We start from the raw sequence: 19,554 nt of genomic DNA, 5'->3' as shown, positions 1-19,554 counted from the left end.
TTTGTCTTGCGTCGCTCCAGTCCCACCTCACTTCCAAACGACTTGCTGACAAAATCAGACTTAAGAAGAAAAAGTGTCACAGCCACACTAGCGCTGAACAAGGGCCAACTTTCTCGTTTTCACCATCTCATTGGAAAATCAGTCGACTGGGATACAAATATTGTGCTTACAAATTGCATTTCAGAGGGAGACTTCAGCCTGTTTTTCACTTGTGAGCCTTGTCCAAAGCCTGAGCTGCCCGGGGCTGAAGCGTGTAGCTTTGCTTCGGGGGGCCTCTTGGTGTGTGGGGCCCTGAGCAATGGCCCTGCTGGCCACCCCCTAATGCCCTTGCGACCCCCCTAAGCCTGTTGCACAACCCCCAGGTTGAGAAACACTGATCTAGATGAGTTGATCTACCCCCCAGGAGACCTCTGCACATCCCCAGGTGTATACTTACCCCAGGTTGAGAACCACTGCTCCATAGGGCCACACCAATCTCAGGGCCCCACAGGCAGAAGTGGCACCAGGGTTTTTGCCACCCTAGGTGGCAGTGCTCCTCCTCTGAGCATTCAGCGGCAGGGGGTCCTTCCACTTCGCGTCTTTGGGGCACTTTGGCGACAAGTCCCGGAGCGAGTGAAGGACCCACCGCTGAATTTCCGCTGAAGACCTGGAACGGAAGGACCCCCCACTGCCGAATTTCTGCCGAAGGCGGCAAAATGCCACCCCGCAAATCCTGCCGCCCTAGGTGACCACCTCGGGTCGCCTAGTGGAAGCGCTGGCCCTGCCCCCAGAGATCTTACTGTCAAAGTACACAAGGAAAGTTAGGACCCTTTCCTGCAGGCTGGCGTGCCAGAGGCCCTTAGATACAAAGCCATAAGCCAGGCCCAGCCAGGGCCCACAGACCTCGGGGGAGGTTAAGAACCAAAAACTGCAGGCAATTTCTTTCTACAGAAAATGTCTCTGGTTTCCTAGGCTGAGAATTTCTCCACCGCGTTCTCCTCGCAGCCACCATGACAGCTGCTGCATATGGACCCATCCCTCCCCTTCCCGCTAGCAGCGGCTCGCAAGCTGCTCTCTAGAATAATCAGCCACACGTGCAGGCTGGAACATTCGCCGGAACAACGTGTCGGGTTTTGTCTGGTTCCGCGGGACTGCGCCGAAAAAGGCAGACGGCGCCCGTGGAACAAACAGTCCCTCGTGATTAACCCCTTCGGTCACTGGATTAAAAAGAATACAACAAAGCAGATATCCAAGCACATCCGGTCAGGAAAGGCAGTGTAATGTTGCTAAGTACTGCTGGGTTTTTTTTTTAAAAGACATGCAAAATGACCTCAGCCCTGCACCCTTTGGAGAACTGTGTACAGGAAGCAGGTATCCAGTTGGAATGCAAATCAGCTCTTCCCATAACGTGCCTGTGGACATGACGGCGTTTAACAGGACCACTAAAAGTTAGGTCTTAAAGCAGGGCCAGGATTTTCAAAGGAGACTAGTGATTTTGAGTTCCCGGCGTGGGCAAGGGGTCTGATTTTCAGAAAGTGCCACGCACCCACTCTTCTGAAAAATCAAGCCCATTGAAAGGTCTCGAGGCATTAATGCCTTTTGAAAACGTAGGCCGACGGGCCCCATTCTAACCAAACAGTGACAGTCAAAGCCAATCGCAGCTCTTCGGTAAACACCCCGGACTGAGCCAGCATTCGGTCCAACGGCCGGCGTGGAGAGAGAATGAAAAAGCAGCTTCCAGATTGTGCTGAGCTCCTGGAAAACACCCACCTCCTTTTATAGCTGCACTAATACGCTCGCCCTTGACAAAATAAACAGGAGTCTGTCCCACGGGGAAATCCGAACAGAAAGGGCTTTGTAGCGCCGCCACGGGTCGAACGGCACTCAACAAAGTGCAGGTGGGTGAAAACGAAAGCGGGAGTGAAGCGAGGATGGAAAATCCCAGAGTACGCTCCTTGTATTTCCTGCCATTAGCCAGTTCGCAGCTCTGCTTTACCAGGGAAATTGCAAAGGTTTGAGTCCCAGACCAACTGGTTTATATTGCATCGCTGCACTGAAAAATGACCTTCGTGCAAATATTATGTGTGCATTTGCACCACTGCCCTCTGCTGTATGTAATCTGAACTGAGTGTGTCATAAGCCCTATACTGCGAGCAGCTCATGACGATTCTCTGTTAGCTCAAATGATTAGCGCCTGGGCTCTTTGGACCAGAAGGGTCAGTTCTAGTCCCACTGCTGCTGTGATATGCTGCATCCTAACAGCTGTCAAGTTCCTAGCTAGATGCCTCCTTGCTGAGCAGCTCTGTTACCTGCGCTGTTCCTTGTCACATCCACCAGCTTCATCCATGCTACTTCGTGTGCCCATTGGCATGAGTAGAGGGGATGCAGCCACACCAACAATCAGCCACGTTCTCCCTACATGGCCGCCTCAGTCCCCCATCTGGTAAAAGAGGGAAGATCCTTACCCTCTTCTCCCGGCCTTTGTCTGGTCTATTTAGCGTGTAAGCGCTTGCGTGCTGGAATGGTCTCGCTGGGTGCCTACCTGTGAGTCCCAGCTCTAGGAGCCACGCTGGCTAAAAACAGCATATAGCATGGCTGGTGGGATGGGCTAGCTGAGCTGGGGTGGGAGGGCGAGCCCCTCCCGCTGCCCCTGTGGCTAGGCTCTGCTTTTCACAAGCTAGCTGGCTGACAGCGAGCAGGAATCTGCCTCCTTGTGCCGGGAGTCACATGCTCCACTCCAAGCATAGCCAGACCCTTAATACAGATGTACCGCACCTAACACAGCTGGGCCCTGATCCCCTCAGTGCTACCGTAACAACTCCTACATGCTAGTGCTCCTCAGGGGAAAGGCGCCTGAGCAGTGCAAGTAGGGTGACCAGACAGCAAGTGTGAAAAATCAGGACGGGGGTGAGGGGGCAATAGGAACCTATATAATAAAAAGACCCCAAAATCAGGACTGTCCCTGTAAAATCAGGACATCTGGTCACCTGAAGTGCAAGCCACGGCCGCTGGGTCCCGCAGAGTTTCCACAGCACAGCTGTTGGGGATCGATTTTCTTATAAAGCCCATTGAATTGAACCGTCAGTCTATATTCTCTCTCTCTCCCCCCACAATGCGTTTTAATTGATTTGCTCTCTCCTCTTCAGAGCTGTTTTGTTCCCCTGTTCAATTGTTTCCCTGTTTACTCAGCCTTGTTCCTGCCAAAGGCCTTCACAGCTGAAGTTCCTGGCTCGAAAGCCTGGATTCTTTGCCGTCACATAATGCAGCGCCACAAGGATTGTTGTAACTGGAGGCAACTGTCTGTCCTTTTCCCCCCACGGCAGCACGACCCCCACTTGGAAGTGTCTCACGCCCGGCCCCTGGGGAAGTGAGTCACCCCTTTGTTTGCATCCCTCCCGCACATACTTTGTTTTCTTTGGGGTTTATATTTAGGTCTTTTCTAAATCATTCATTTGTGGTGGGGGGCGGGATTTGTGTTTAAACAAGTGACTCTTGTTTGTTCTCAGCTCCGCTCTGACCTTCCTCCGTTTAGCTAATGGAATTCTTTGTGATTCGTGAGTTGTGTTACGGCAGCATTACGAGGCCCCATCCAAGATCGGGGCTGCACGGCCACAGAGCGAGAGACAGTCCCTGCCCCAAAGAGCTGACAATCAAAATAGATAAGGCCGACAAAGGGTAGGGGGAAAGGAAGGCTTGTTGGCTCAGTTTTACAGATGGGGAAACTGAGGCAGAGAGTGTCGGCACACAGAATCACCCAAACGGAGTAGGGCTGCCAAGGAGCTCAGAGAGTCCATCCTCCGAACCTGAGGCAGGATTAAGTATGTTTAGACCACTCCTGACCCACGTTTAATGGCTAACATGTTCTTAAAAACACTGACGTGTCAAACTGCTCCTGGGGAAAGGGGCCAGCACGTCCGACCCTCTGGCTATTGAATTTGTTCACTCCTGTTGAAGTGACTTGCCTAAGGTCACAGAGTCAGTGTCAGAGACTGAAGCCAGAGTTCCTGCAGTCGGGGCCATTATTGTAATCCCAAGACCAGCCTTTCTCTCTAAAGAAGGTCCTGCTCTGCCACTGGTGGGACTGTAACAGGGGCAGCTTTGCGCTAGGCGCTGTACATACATAACAAAGAGACGCCCCCTGCCCTACAGCACTCACTAAGGCAGGAAAGGACGAGACACAACAGGTGTCTATAAACAGCATGAGGTCGCACTGAGAGGACGGTGGGACAAGTAGCAGTCCTGGCCTGGCCGAAGGGAGGTCTAAGGTGGGATTTGAAACCCACAGCCTCCTAGAAAACAGGAGCGTGCGGGGGGGAGGGTGGAAATGCAACAGATCGGCTTCCTCTGGAGGTTTAATAACTGGAGGGGAAATTATTACATGTGCCCCCACATTGCCAAAGACTTCGGTGCTGAGCAAACAGTTACATTAAGACACAATCCAATCCCCATCCAAACCAGACATACCACTGACCAGCAAACACGCACGGCTGAATTGCTCCATGCACACTGCACCCCTGGGGCTGGGGGGAGTCAGTAAGTCATAAGCACCCACAAAGAGCAACGCCCACGAGAAATTCAGAGCGAAAGCTCCACAAAGGAGTCCAGTTTAATCCTGCGTCAGCCGCAAAACCACAGCAAATGCTCCCTGCCAGTGAGGCTGGCTGGGTTTCCAAGCAAAGCAGTGGCAGTTCAATTGATGGGGGGTTATTTAAGACACAGAATGTATAGAAATAGAGGCGTATCCCTTTAAATAGTTAGTAGGCCCTCCAGGGGTACTCACCGTCTTCTGTGTTGCAGAAGCTGCCAGAGCAGCAGCATGTGGAGCTTGACTTGGCTTTTCTGGCTTTTTTGCGGGGGTACATTTAGCAAAGTTATTTGGGACCCAACAATGTACTGCGGGGAACAAACCCAGATAGGCGGAGGGAATGGATAACAATCCCCCCATCTCCAATGCTCGTTGCTAATGAGACCCAGGAGCATGTAGCAAGAGGGACAGGAGGCCTCTAAACACACTGGCAGGACTTGCTAGCTGGATGGTCACTGTCTCGCTTGACATCATTGAGCATGAACCTCCGGAGCTGGAGCCAGGCCCCATAGCCAGGGCCTGGGAGACGCTCAGCTCGTCCAAAGCTCAGGCACAGAGAGCGACATGACACATATGGATCAGCAGGCTGCACTGGCAGGAAAAGATTGGCCCAGGCTGGCTAAGCATGAGGAAAAGGTGGCAGAGGCAGGGGAAGAGGAACGCATGGAGAGCCAGGCCAACATGGCTCCTTCTGGCCCCGTTTTCAGCCCTCCCTGGTATCAAGGCCATGTTTTTACCAGCAGGGCTCTCACTCCCACCCCCAGGGGAGCTGGGCTCTGCTTGATGTCCCACCCCTCTGCCTGGTGGGGTGAGACTCCACCGAGACGGCCTTATTGTCCTCCCTCATTCGGACGTATGCCCCAGGAGCGGAGGTCTCTCTCCAGAGGCCGACAGGGTGTCATTGGGCTGAGCGCACTCGCAGGGTGGTCTCCATTAGGCTGGAAGTCTCCAGATCCCTCCACCACCAGGGTCCTCAGGAGCGGAAATGCCCCCAAGGAAGCGGGCCCTCCATCCGGCTGTTGGCCACATTGCCAGCATGACCCATCCAGGGGCTCACAGGATGGGTTTTGGAAGCAGATCCTCCAGCCGGGCTTACGGCTGGGGCCAGAGCAATCTGGGCTCTGAGGGGTAGGTTGAGGCCAGGGAGCAGTAGAACTTGGTGGGGCATCACCAGGATATGCCCAGACAATCACTGTGGAATATTCCAGCGTGCTTTGGCGTCTTGCCTGGGAATGGTCTGGGGTAGTCACGTCTCCCCGGAGGAGGATGGTCTGGAGAGGCTGCCTGTATTTATCTCTGGCACTAGAGGCCTCTGCTGCCCAGGTGCATTCCAGGAAGGACTTGCACATCCTCTCCTCCTCCTCCTGCTGGCCACAGATGATTCCCGAGACCCCCCAGAACGGGAAGTCGGGATACCCCGCTCTCTGCTTCTTGCTCTGCTCCGCTGGGAAGTTCCCCAAGTCCTGCAAGGGAGAGGTTACATGGGGAACTGAACGAACCATTGGTTTTTTTGGTTTAGGAGCAGATGCCCTGCCTTCAAAGAAAGTAAATGGTTTGGTGTGAATCAAAACTGAATTATTTGGGGTTTTCTCACTGAAACAAACAAACAAACAAACAAATTCTTTTTGGGTCCAAATAAAATGTTCTGTTTGACTCTGAACAATTTCACCCCCCCCCTGTTTTTTGGAGCAGGTTATTTTGGGGTATTTTTCACTCGCCTTTCAAAAAAAAAAGTTAGCAAAATTTCAAAAGAAAAATTCCGTTTGGAAACAAAACATCAAAAACGTTTCATTTCAAAATGGCCAAACTGGTTTGACTTTTTCAATTCCTCCCCCTTCGTTTTGTTTTTCCAGCCAAAACGATCTGCTGAATTCAACCAAAATTCACACGTCATTTCGCTGTCTCTCAAATGCACTTTTTCCGTGAATTTATTAGCTGCCAAAAACATGCCCCCCAGAGCTAGTAATGCGCCAGCAGCTGGTGACCTCTGACTGCGGAAGCCAGCGGGTAAATTCCATGGGCCTCTCCCAGCCCCCAGTAACATGATGGTGCCAGCCAATGGTACACAAAGGAAGGGCCCAGGGAATGGGGAGCTGGCAAGCAGACTGGGAGCACAACTGAATTTGGAAAACCCGCCGGTTGCCCATGGCTGAAGAAATACAGACTCCCGCCCCTTGCAGTCCTTGCGGGGGGGAGGAGACATATTGCTAAGTTTACGGGGCTTAACGCAGCCAGAGAGCAGTGGTGGGGCAGCTAGACGATGGGCTTCGTTCCTGGATGTGCAGCACTCCGAGATGTCAAGTCACTGGGGAAGGGAGTTTTCTTGTCCCGTGGAAAGGGTGGGGAGGGTGGCTCGGCATTGACTGGGGACCTGGCAGAGGCCCGGAGATCTCCCAGCCTGGGCTGTCTCTCTCCATTCCACTCCCACCTTCTCTCTGTGCTCCTTGGAGACATGACCTCCAGCTCTTACGGCACTGGGTGGGGCGGATGGAGGGAGAAGCTTACAGCCTGCTCCCAGGATACATGCCAGAGACAGCAACCAATTCCCAGCGTAGGCCGCAGGAAATCCTCGGGCAGGGACCGGGGTGGGGGACGGGTGTAGCCAGCTATTAGCAATCCTCATATTTGGCTGGGGACAGAGCCTGACCCCTCGGCTTTCATGCCCAAGGGATCTGGGTATTAGCACCTGCCTGGCCAGTTACTGACACTATTTCTTGTTAGTGTGCAGCCCTGCAGGCCGCCAGCACCCAGCTCCTTGTAGACTGCCCCAGGACTGCCCCACGCCGCTCTCTCAGGCAGGAGCCTTCCTATTACTGGCGACTTTTGGTTAATTAGCAACTTCCTGCTGGGAGCAGAAGCAGCTAACACACATATCCCACCATATCTCTGTGCAGAAAAACGTATACTCACCAGCCACATTTTCTGTGGCAGCCAGCTGGCCAGGTGGCTTTTCGCAGGGTCAGGGACTTGCGGCCACAGGCAGCCCTGTATTCTGTAGAGGACAATACCCAGCATTGGTACTGAGATGACCACATCGAGGAGGGAAACGCCTCTCTCTACATTCTCACAACTAGTCTCCCCAGGGATTTGCGACTCCCTGACACTGGATCCGGAGGTCCCAGACCAGGGGGCCGAAATCAATGACAGCCTGTGCTTTGCTGATCATGTCTGCATTGCCTAGGGATGCCTACGGCATTGACTGACCTCCCAAAGTCCTGTCCCAGGATGCTCTGGCAGGAGGCCTGAAGGGAATGCTAAGATCACAGGGACGCTAAGTGTTTTAAAGGGAAAGATGAAGGCCCTTCTGTAGATTGGGAAAGAACTATTACTCTCCACATTTCTACAGGAGCACTTCCCATTCCACAGGGCTCGGCAAACTCTGCCCAGGAATTCCTGCACCTACCACTGAGATGCAGCTCCCTGGGCTTGGCAACCTGCCCTGGGGGGACGAATCCTGCTGTGGCTGGGAGATAGATGGGGTGGGACCTCGTAGGTCTCGTCCAGCTCTGACTTCTAGGATGCTGCCAGCCCCCTCTAGGGGAACGAGGCGAGTTTTTAACAGCACCTGGCACCCCTATCCTGCCGCTCGGGACAAGGAGCCGGGAGGAACGTTGTGTCCAGCTAGAACTGCAGGAACAATCAGGGAGGCGGAAGGGGACGGAGGACACCAGGGCTAAAATCTCCTTGGCAGGAAGTGCCCGGAGATCATTTGTGGCCGAAAGCCCTCCTGGGGTTGAGCGTAAATTTTCATTGACAGGCCTGACCCTGTTGCAGCACAGTATTCCCTAGCACCGTGCTGAGGTACACGGGGCGTAGTGCCATCTCAGCACGAAGAGCATCCTTCGCTGAGTTACCCCCCACCCTCCCCAGCCCCACACTGACTCAGCAGTGTGGTAGGGGGCGCTCTCTTCTCAAAGGCCACTTCCTTACACAATAGGACCAAGGTGTCCCTTGGTGGTCCTCAGTCCAAGTACTAACCAGACCCGACCATCCTTAGTTTATGGTATCCAAGTGTGGGGGAATCACCCTCACACACAGAAGTGTGGCTGGGATGGGACTCAAAAACATACGTACAGGGGGTGCTTGAGGACGCAGACCAGAGTGGCCGTTATGAGCAGGACGACTAGCCCCACACACAGGGAGGACAGCAACAGTTCAACCTTCCCGTCGTCTATAAAGAGAGCAGGGAAACGCTTTAGGTGCAAAGTCACTGGGAACCCATGAGCAAGAGCCCTTGGGAGCCTGCACTGCAGCCCCTCAGCTGGCGCTAGGGGTTTGCCCAGGGACAGCCCAAGCCCTACTGCAGCCCACAGGGACTCTCTCCCGTTCTCCGCTGCCCCATGTGATCCTTTGCACCCGTGCAAGGTGGGCGGAAGACAGGACGATTCTGACAGGGGAGGCCTTGGCCCCGGCGTACAGGGCTGTGCAAGGCAACGGAGGTACAGGCCTTGTGAATGGATCTGCTGCAAAATAGACCGATCTCAAGCCTTAGGAAGCCTGGAGACTCTGGCTTATGGGGATGAGGGGGAGAGAGATGCTCAGCCCAAGGGGGAGAGGACCAGTACGGGATACTCCAAGGGGATGTAAACAGGAGCAATGGGATGGAGCTGGGCAAAGGGGGAAGTGTAGGCTGAAGTGCAGAATCGAGAGCGATCCAGCAGGGAATCATCTGCCCCAAGGAAGCTCCATAATTTGGTTGGAGGAGGTGCTGGTAGGAATCCATCCTACCTTGGCCAAGGGACAGGCTAGATTGCCCAAGCAGCATCTCATTTCAGTGCCCTCTGAACCCCCAGCACCCCCAGTCCAGGGCATAGCGCCCGGTTCTCCACTTTCCTCACCAAGGCTTCTGGTTCTGATGGAGAGGACAGAGCCCTGGGTGCTTCCCCCGTCGTTGCTGACAGAGATGCCCACCCTCACCACGGAGTCAGGAGCCAGACCCGCGATGAGATAGCGACGGACGGAGCCGTTCACCACCACGGCTGTAAGACAGGAGATGCCGCTGCTCAGTCCCAGCTGGTGAGTCCAGGCCCGGCCAGCATGGAGCACAAAGCCAGGTGGTGCCTCACCCTGGGTGTCTTTTCCCTGCTCCTCGTAGGAGATGGTGTAGTTCCGGATGAAGCCACCTTGCTCCTCCAATGGGACCTCCTCCCACTGCACCTCCACCTGGGATGGCCAGACATGGGTGGGATGCAGAGCAGGGGCACGGAATGGAGCTGCAACCACAGAGGGGGTGGCAAGGAAAGGGTTAACCAGCCCCATCCCAGGCACCCAAAGCTGAGGTCCCCCCTTCATTCCCAGCTGTGTATTTTAGGCTTTTCATCAGAAGGATCTCAGAGCCTGCCACAAATATTAACCTTTTCCATCCCTCCCCACAACTCCATGAATGCCCATTTTACAGATGGGGAAATAGAGGCATAGAGCAGCAATATGACTTGTCCAAGGCCATGCAGCAGGTCAGTAGCAGAGCTGGGAATAGAACCCAGGATTCCTGCTCTAACCACTAGACACCACTCCCTTCTCCTTGCAGGAATAAAGGCTTCCACACCTAAAGTAACCAGAAGTCCTCAACTCCAAGTCTCCTAGGAGCTCCCCAAACCATCCTCTGGTTTCAGGACGGGAGGGGAAGATATGAGCTCAGCAGGAGTCAGAACGGTCTATGCTAATCTTCATACCAGACTAATACTTCCCCAGCAAAGCCACTGGCACTTTTCAGTGGGCCCTGCACCCTTTCCCACATCGCTGGCTGGAGCGCTGCCGGGTTTCTCCTAGGGGTGGAAGGGATCTGGCTGCCTCTGCCCCAAACACTCAGCACCTACCGATCTGCTTGGAGTAAGCGCTTGCAGACCCTGCAGCATGGACGGCTCCATCGCTCAGGGCAAAGATTGTCAGGCTGTAGAGATACCCCGGCTCAATTGCCTCTGTGGGGACATGACAGGGACAAGCGATGGTGAAACCTCCCGTCTCTTCCGCAACACAGCCCCAGGGGATGTGCACCCAAAAGCATACCCTCCCTGCTTCAGTCCTCCCTGCGTGGGAGGCTGCAGAAGTGGGTTCAAACAAACAAATGGCCATTTCTCTAATCGGGAGCACATCTGACAAGATGACTCAACCCACATGCTTCAGGGTATCCACTGATCACCATACGGGGTCAGGAAGGAATCCATCCCCTGCCCCAGGCCTAGGATGCCTCAGCATCACCTGTTGTTGGACTTGCCTGTTCCCAGCTGGTAATTCCTATACTCCTGCTTTGCCTGGCTATCCAACCTCACACCAGCCTGGGGGACGTGGGCTGACGACAGGGTTTGAACGTGAGACCTGCAGTACTAAAAGCCTGAGCCCATAACCCTGGAGCTAGAGGAGTAACCCTGCAAGCTAGGAGCAGTAGTAGGTTCTTATCCTCACCAGTTACTAGAGGGGGACAAAAACCCACCTCTCGCTGGCTCAGTGCCGCATGCACGGAGAGCGATCTGTAGGGGCTTGGTTCATGACACTAGGTCTGATGTGAAGTCCTAACTAGGAATGTGGAGGGGGTCCTGCCTCAGTTTCCCCCTTCCCCTCCCCCCACTCTGTCACTTCTGGAATCACTTCCCCACCCGCCACTCACCTGCCAGGACCACCCTGCTGATGTTTCCCAGCTCATAGCTCCAGCTGCTGTTCTGCCCCCGATTCTCAGACGCCCGGCCCCACTCGAAGACATAGGCTGCTGCAGCGAAGCCCGGGGGATCCCATTGCAGGAGAAGGCTGCGATCGCTCGCCGGCGAGACCAGGACTGGCAGTGGCAGCAGCACTGAAAGGAGCACGGGGATAGTGGAGAGGAAGGCACGCCCAGGGCTGACCTTCAGGTGCCCACGTTGCCGTGGGGGAAGGACAGTTTGCCTCTCTCCTCCCAGACCCTGTGCTGAAGGGGAACTTGGGTCGGGTGGTGCAATGCTTCCCCTGTAGTCCCTCTGCCTGGGCGGGGAGAGATGGAGCCAACAGGGTCCCTGGGGGCTCCCAAGCATCCGTTGCGCTGTGGGGCCGCGCTGTGCACACGTGCTCCAAGAGGGCAGTGCACTAGTGGGCCTCCCCATTGTATCACCCCATTGTCGGGGGTGCAGCTCAGACTTCCCCAGCCGGGGTCCCATTATGGGCTTGCCCCTCCCCCCCGTGGGAACCCAATGGCCCAGTGCTCCCGGCCCATCTGCTTGGGAGCTGCCCTCACCTAGTGATAAGCGTCTGATCCCCCTCACCCCGCCTGGCACAGAACTCCTCCCGCATCCCCCTGCAGATCTAACCCAACTGCCGGCCGGCCCGGCCACCACCCCACCGGGGCGCAGAGATCAGGCTGGGCCTAACCTGCTTGGGCCTGCACCGCCGGGATCGACAGCTTACTAGCAGGGGACTCGCCCATGGAATTGCTGGCGGTGAGGAAGAAGGTGTGTTCCTCGGAGGCCGGCAGCTCCAGAGCACACTGCAGGGAGTGGGTGAGGCATGCCAGGACAGCCGGCTGCCCCTTTCGCTGCCAGCGGAGACTGTAGGTCAGGATTCTGCTGTTGGCTTCCTTTGGCTGCAAGGGCTGTGAGGGAGAAAGCAGTGTCATGCAGAGCCTCACAGCAGTTCAGGACCTAGGCAGGGGCAGATGGGGATGCTTGAGCTCCCCTGCTAGGACTGGACTGAAAGGACACAGTAGAATTGACTGAGAATTGACTTTCCCCCACCACGAAACATGTTTTCATTAAATAACCCTCTTGATTCTCAGATTCTTGATGAAAAGCTGCAAGCTAGGAGCAGTAGTAGGTTTTTTGGGACAAAAATGGAAAATTTTTGCAAAAATGTCCATTTTAATCAAGGAAAACCCTTTTTTTTCTGGAAAGAACCAACGAACCAATCCCAAACAAAACACTCTGATATTTAATTTCCAAGCAGCTCCAACATCATCGCAAACAGGGAATCAGCAAGTGGGTGCGTTTCTAGTGGGGTCCTGTTGGCACTAGTGCGACTGCTGCAGGAACGGTGTGTCCAATTCTGGATTCCACAACTGAAGAAGGATAAGGATAAATCTGTATCAGAGGGTAGCCGTGTTAGTGCATCTGAGGAAGTGGGTATTCACCCACGAAAGCTCATGCTCCAAAACGTCTGTTAGTCTATAAGGTGCCACAGGATTCTTTGCTGCTTTTAAGGATAAATCTGAGCAAGTTCAGCGAAGAACCACAAGAATGATTAAAGAATTAGAAAACCTGCCTGATAGCAGCTGAGCTCCTTGAGTCTATCTAGTTAGCTTAACAAAGAAGGGGTGACTTGATCACAGACTATAAATAGCTACACGAGGCCATTATCAACCTAGCAGATACAAGTGTAACCAGATCCAATGGCTCCAAGTTGAAGCTACACGGATTCAGACTGAACATAAGGTGTAAATGTTTAATGGTGAAATTAACCAACCACTGGAACAATTACCAAGGGTCATGGGGCATTCTCCGTCAGTGACAATTTTTAAATCAAGGGAGGATTTTTCTTTTTTTAAGATGGAGTCTAGTTTAAACAGGAATTATTTTGGGGCCGTTCTCATAAGAACATAAGAATGGCTGTACTAGGTCAGACCAAAGGTCCATCTAGCCCAGTATTCTGTCTTCTGACAGGTGCCCCAGAAGGAATGAACAAAACAGGCAATCATTAAATGATCCATCCCCGCTCGCCCATTCCCAGCTTCTGGCAAACAGAGGCTGGGGACGCCATCCCTGCCCATCCTGGCTAATTGCCATTGATGGACCTATACTCCATGAATTTATCTAGTTCTTTTTTGAACCCTGTTATAGTCTTGGCCTTCACAACATCCTCTGGCAAGGAGATCCACAGGTCGACAGTGCGGTGTGTGAAGAAATACTCCCTTGTGTTTGTTTTAAACCTGCTGCCTGTTAATTCTATTTTTTCATTTCTCTGGCCTGGGCAATACAGAAGGTCAGACTAGATGATCACAACGGTCCCTGCTGGCCTTGGAATCTACAAATCGAATACAAACATAGGAGAGAAAGAACACATGGGTGTTAAAGAGAGAGAACCAGAAAGTGTGAGTGAGATCATGTGTGCCCTGAGCAAGTTCAGGAGAGAACAAGGGACCAAGACAGATCAATAGAAAGTCTGACTGAGGAGGAGATGGAAAGTCCGAGGGACTCAGACAGAGAATCAGCTATGCTGATGGCCCTGTTCCTATGCAGCAGTCTGCATCAGGGCAATGGTCTCTCACAGTACGTCTACACTGCACACTAAGCCCAGAGTCTGACTCAGGTTTGAGCTTAAGCTCCTCTTTTGTCCACACACAAAATCAGTCTGACTCGAGTCCGCAAGCAACTCAGGATCTGGGTCCTAGAACCCTGCTGGGGATGGGTTGGGTGACAGCAGAAGTCCTGCTGTCACTCAGGTTCAAGCCCTGTCATTTTGCAGTGTGGACACAGCTCAACCACTGACCTGAGTCAGAAGGGCTGCACAGTGGAGCGTGGACAGGTTGAGCATGGCTGTGAGACCTAGGTCCAGCAACTGTAAAGCCAGGTTTACAACAGTGCAGACGCTGAAGTCCACAAGCTTGGGTGACAGAGAGATGCAGGCTTAGTCTGCAGTGTAGACACACCCACAGTTACACACCATGCTGCTTCAGTACTGTGTCACCAATGTGACATAATGCTTGAAAAGACAGGAGATAGCCACACGTGAAGAGACAGGAGATAGCCACACGTGAAGAGACAGGAGACATCCATACGTCCAGGCTGGGACTGCTGCTGGTGCAGAAATATCTGCTGAACGTTTTCCTCCGGTCAGAAAATGTCAATTTGTTGAAACCAAAACTTTTCAGTTGGAAGGTTCAACGAACTCTTCCGTCAAAACCAGAGAAAGAGAGAGAATGCGAGTGACGAGCCAATGGACAGGCTGTTATAGCTTCCGTTACGGGCAGGGAGAGTTGCCCAATGAGCCATCTCTGAGTAACAAGTGCCTGGTCCCCCTCACCAGTGGGGTTGTTGGGTGCCCGTTCCAGAACAGCTAATTGGTTAGGGCCCTCGCCTGGGAGGTGTGACCCAAGTCCTAACTCAGGCAGAGCAGTGGCTATCATGGGTGAGGGGGGTCCCTCAAAGTTTCCAAAGGTCGTGGCTTAGTTCTGAGGTGAAACGAAAAATGTCAAAACCTCATTTATTTTTTTTCCTTACAAAAAACAGAATTCTTGTTTTCCACCCAGCCCTGGCTGGGACACCAGCCCACATACAGCCCAGCTCCTAAATCCTCTCCCAACCCTTCCCAGGGCAAACAAGTAACGGTTTGGGAATGTAAAGGCCAAAGGAGACCTGGATGGCCCACTCTCTCTCGGGGCTGGCCTGGTCGCATTTGCAAAGCTGTGTCTCCGAGTTCTATCCCGTGGGGCTTGTTCCTGGTTCTGATGGCTACTCATGTCTGGGAAGGGATCTCCCTTTGGGTACAGTTCTCTGCTCATGCCAGCATGAATCAGGAGCAGCTCGGCTTAAAATCAGAGTGAAACGAGTGAGAGAAGTCAGGCCCACTGAGGTCAATATGGCTTTGCCAGAAGAATTAAGCCTTAGACCCAGCCCGAAAAGCTGGGGATTCTCAGTCAGGAGCCCTGGGGCGGATGGTTCCTGTTTTATAATCGTACTTCATGTTCTTTTCTTTGATCCCTAACTAGGGTGACCAGATGTCCCGATTTTATAGGGACAGTCCTGATATTTGGGGCTTTTTTTAATATGAGCTCCTATTGCCCCCCACCCCGTCCCGATTTCACACTTGGTATTTGGTCACCCGATCCTTAACTGCTGCAAGGGCAAGCAGATGGAGTCAGGCCTGGAGTCACCCAGGACACGTGCAATGCAGGACTAACCCAACTCTTGATTCCAGTCCCTTCCCAGGTGGTGTGTCTGGCCTGGATCCTTGCTTGGCCCCCTACCTTCCACATCAGAATGATCTCACTCCTCCCATCAGAGTCGGGCGTGGCTATTCTCCTCCAAAGAGCCGGCCCTCTGGACGGGGCTAGGGGGTGGCCATGGGCAGGCGAGGGCAATGCGGGAGATGCAAAGGAGAGGAATGAAATCATTGAGAGAGGGTTTCTGCAGGGAGGGAGCTGAGAGCAGAGGGTATAGATTGCTGTGGCCCAGACGCACCCGCTAGCCCCACCCTTGCAACCATCAGTGACAGGGGAGTTTGTTTAACCCTTTGTGGTGAATATAATTTGTATTATAGGAGCACTCAGCTAGGATCTAGGCAGCCCCACAGAGACACACACTCCCTGCCTTTAGGAGCGGACGGTTGAAGATGGCACCCACAGGGTGGCGGGAAGGGGTGTGACATACAAGCCGAGAGAGATCGGGGTGACAGCAGGCAGATGGCTTGGGCATGCTAGCTAAGTGCTGGCCCCATCAGCGTTACCCACAGGGCATGAGGAGGAGACCCATGGGAGAGGCCTCAGGCCAGAGTGGGGCTGATGCTCCTGAAATTTGGGTCTGAGGTGGGTGGGAGTGGATGGTCCGGCCAGCCTGTTCTATCCCCGTCCCTGTCCATGCTGCCCCAGCTCATGGCCCATCTACTGAAGACAGGAGGGAGGAGGAGGAAGACAGGACCTGTCATGGAAGGGTGGGCAGCAGCTTTGGGGTGAAGGCAGGAGGGAGATGGAGATGCGAGCATGTCTCCCTACCCGCGGGCAGAGTCCTCACAAATCTCTCGTGGCTCCAGGCGCTCCAAGAGGGGCCCCCATCGCTCCAGGGGAAGGCGTCGCTCTGGTACTGCGCTCGCACCTGGATGGAGTAGCTGGTGAACGGCGAGACACCACAGACGTCCTTCGACGCAGGCGCGTTCTCTGCGGCTGTGACATCCACCTTATCGGAGGGGTGGGGGGGTCCCTTTTAGCTCTTCTCTTTGCAGCTTGCCCCAATTCTGCCCTAAAGCACCTCAGATCAAACCAGCTGGTGTCTCTTCATGCTGGGCTCTCTCCTCCTCAATAACCCCAGCCAAGGGGCATGACGGGAGACCGCTTCCCCGTGACACAGGAACCGGGTTCAGCAGAACCCAGCTCTGTCCTCACGGGACTCTTGAGAGAAGCAGAGGGTCTTGAGCCAATGTGACGGCTGCCATCTTGTCTGACACACCGGGGCCTGAACCAGAGGCCTCCAGAGCGAAATGGAGGAGCTGCTACAGCTTGAGCGAAAGAGTCAAGCCTCCCTAAGCAGGCCTGTAACAGGCTCATTCCTCGGTGGGTCAGCCATTGGGGGGTGGATTTGTGAAACAAGCACCAGTGAGTTACACGAGCACCCCCAGTTTAAACAGGAGGTGGCTAAATGCAGGTGTATTTCAATGAGGGTCTCTTTGCTTTTGGAACTTGCCTCCCCTATCTCGAGCTCTCCGAGCTGAGGGTGTGCCAGGTTTCTTCTGGGTGGGAAGAGCTGAGCAGAAGGTGCGGGGGGGTGGGAAGCCTTCATTTGGAGTAGGGGGTGGAATTAAAGAGGTCACACTTTGGCCATTGGGCCAACTGTTTCAAGCATATGGATTTGTTCTCAGGAAGTGTCACGCGTGTGTCCGAGAGCTCTGGGCCAGGGGCATAGATTAGATGGACGAACAGACAGCTGGGTAACTGCATGGTTAGGGAGGAGAGAGAGATGGTAAAGCCAGCCAACATCCCTAACACCCCCCCCATCTCCAGAAGGAGGGGATGCACCTATGAAGCAGGTGTCAGTCCTGTTACTAATGCTTCTCACCAACAGCCACCCACCTGTGTCCAGGATGCTTCGTCCACGTCGCGGTACCGGATCTCATACCGCGCGTCCGTCACACGCAGAAGCTCCTCATTGGGCTGCCACCACGCCACGTGGAAGCAGTCACTCCTGTCCGCCGTGGTGCTGACCTCCGGTGGGCTCAGCTTCACTGGGAAAGGAAAGCCACAAGCGTGGGCAGCATTTCTTCACACCCCTCCCCCAACGCCCAGAGACAAGCAGCCACCCTCAGCCCCCTCTCAGAAGCCCAGAGGGGGAGGCAACAGGCCCAGGGGTACATGCAGAGTCAGTGGCAGAGCCTGGACTAGCTCCTGGATCTTCTGAAGGAGAGCCCAGTGTGATTCACCCAGCTACGTCGCAGTCTCATGACGCCTCCAGCTCAGCCCAGAAATCCACCCGTGCTAAGCTTTGCTCACTCAGTTTGGCTGGCCCAACGAGTTCGGAACCAAATCGGACCCAAGTACTCCCCACCTGTGATTCTAGTCCAGCAGACACACCTGCCCTGGCTCAGTTTGTGTCAGGGCCACTGTTCCTCTCCCCTGTGAGCGGGTCTTACCAATGCTCATTCCATGCACGCACTTGTCTGCGGCGCTGGCCCGGCCCAGCAGATTCACGGCTGTTAGCCTCACTCGGAAAGAGGCAAAGAGGTTCTCCACAGGGATGGTGCAGGAACGGCTCTCTCGGCTGGAGACGCACGTCCCGGCATCTCTGAACATCCACAGGCAGCGCCCTGCTTCTCTGAGAGGGAGAGAGCCCGGGTTAGCAGCTGCCGGGCTCAGGAACACAAGTGGCAGAGCCCAAACCCCACCCTCACCCCTGCCAGCATTGGACACGGCAGGGGGAGGAGGGAGAAAATCAATAATTATATCTACAGTTTACAGCAACGGTTCTCAAACTTCTGTCCTGGTGACCCCTTTCACCCAGCAAGCCTCTGAGTGCGACCCCCCCCTTATCAATTAAAAACACATTCTCATATATTTAACACCATTATAAATGCTGGAGGCAAAGTGGGGTTTGGGGTGGAGGCTGACTGCTCGTGACCCCCTTGCAACTCCCTGAGGGGTCCCGACCCCCAGTTTGAGAACCACTGGTTTACAAGGACAGTGCCTTTTAATCGTCAGGTGTTGGGATGTCAATCCTCCCCCACTCCCTCCCCTGCCCCCTCACACTTATGGCCAGCTGGAGAACTCACTCAGTGATGTGGAGGGTGTATGTGGTTGGAAGGTAGGTCTCCGGCCCAGGGTCCCAGTAGCAGGTGATGTTCCCACCCCAGAAGCTGATGCAATGTTCCACTTGTAGCTCTGCTGGCGGGACTTCAGAACGAGAAGAGAAAAGGCCAATAGAACCAGCCGGTGCTGGAGGGGTCGGCGCTGACTGCAGGGTCCTGAACACCCCCAGAGCTGGGTGCAAACTGGATGGCTTCCCTTCCATGGCTTCCCTTTCCCCCCCTTTCCCCATTCCGAAACGGAACGAAAACAAAGCAAAACCTGACCCCGCTAATGAAATCCCAGAAAAAGCGAGTTTGGGGTCGATCAAAGCATTTCACTCTGATCTCAACTTGCGCGTGTTAGAACAACAAATATGACACTGAAAACTTGAAACTTAGTGTGGTATTGAGATGGCTAATTGAAACGTCGCCTCCCGAAAAGGCATCGGAACAGAGCACTGATCTGCCCCGCCCCCCAAATTCCATCGAAATCGACGTTTCCCCAGAACGTTTAGCTTTTGACAACTCATCGTTTTCCGGCGGAAAAAATGTTTGGGTGGAAAAATTCCAACCAGTCCCGCCCACGACTGCAGCACAAGCCAATGGGCTTGGCAGGGGCTCAGCACCCCCCACCCGCTTCCCCCAGTGGGAGCCAAGCACCCTCCGGGCTTTCCAGGATGGGTCCTTATCCAGCCCTCGTGAAGGTCAAGCCTAGTTCATCTCCTCTCCTAGACCAGGGAGCTACGGGAACTGCACCCACCTCCAGCCTGGTACTCGGCCAGACCCAACCGGTGCATACTGCTCCGGTGAGACAGGTAACAGCTCAGCTCCCCATGGGGCTGCTCTGCCCGGAAAATGGTGACCACGGTGACTGTGCCGTTTCCCACGATGCTCTGGTTCAGTGGCAGCTGCCTTGTGTCTCCATTCAGTCTCCAGACAATATCGCCCGGGCGGGCATGGCCGATCTGCAGGCAGCTGGGGTCAAGGGTGCAGGAGGCCGTCAATGGGGTGCCGAGGCAGGCCACTGTGGGGTGCAGGCTTAGCAT

At 54.3% G+C, this 19,554-nt stretch overlaps 1 protein-coding gene across 1 annotated transcript in view; it reads right to left on the bottom strand.

Moving 5' to 3' along the window:
* LOC115638803 (granulocyte colony-stimulating factor receptor-like) overlaps window positions 1-19,554 on the bottom strand; it is a 27,726-nt gene extending 8,172 nt beyond the window's left edge. Inside the window, exons 1-14 of the mRNA XM_030540795.1 lie at window positions 19,269-19,554; window positions 18,494-18,614; window positions 17,858-18,039; window positions 17,301-17,452; window positions 16,230-16,410; window positions 15,486-15,568; window positions 14,009-14,122; window positions 11,900-12,119; window positions 11,169-11,351; window positions 10,381-10,482; window positions 9,403-9,777; window positions 8,639-8,735; window positions 7,475-7,556; window positions 5,661-6,027 (exon numbers count right to left, since the gene is read on the bottom strand). Coding sequence (XP_030396655.1) covers window positions 5,661-6,027; window positions 7,475-7,556; window positions 8,639-8,735; window positions 9,403-9,777; window positions 10,381-10,482; window positions 11,169-11,351; window positions 11,900-12,119; window positions 14,009-14,122; window positions 15,486-15,568; window positions 16,230-16,410; window positions 17,301-17,452; window positions 17,858-18,039; window positions 18,494-18,614; window positions 19,269-19,554 — 2,545 coding nt within the window. The remainder of the gene's footprint in view (window positions 1-5,660; window positions 6,028-7,474; window positions 7,557-8,638; window positions 8,736-9,402; window positions 9,778-10,380; window positions 10,483-11,168; window positions 11,352-11,899; window positions 12,120-14,008; window positions 14,123-15,485; window positions 15,569-16,229; window positions 16,411-17,300; window positions 17,453-17,857; window positions 18,040-18,493; window positions 18,615-19,268) is intronic.

The sequence above is a fragment of the Gopherus evgoodei genome, chromosome 22 (genome assembly GCF_007399415.2).
Source record: "Gopherus evgoodei ecotype Sinaloan lineage chromosome 22, rGopEvg1_v1.p, whole genome shotgun sequence".
Classification (NCBI taxonomy): Eukaryota; Metazoa; Chordata; order Testudines; family Testudinidae; genus Gopherus; species Gopherus evgoodei.
The sequence above is the reverse complement of the archived record's forward strand: the minus strand, read 5'-3'. Positions and strand labels throughout refer to the sequence as shown.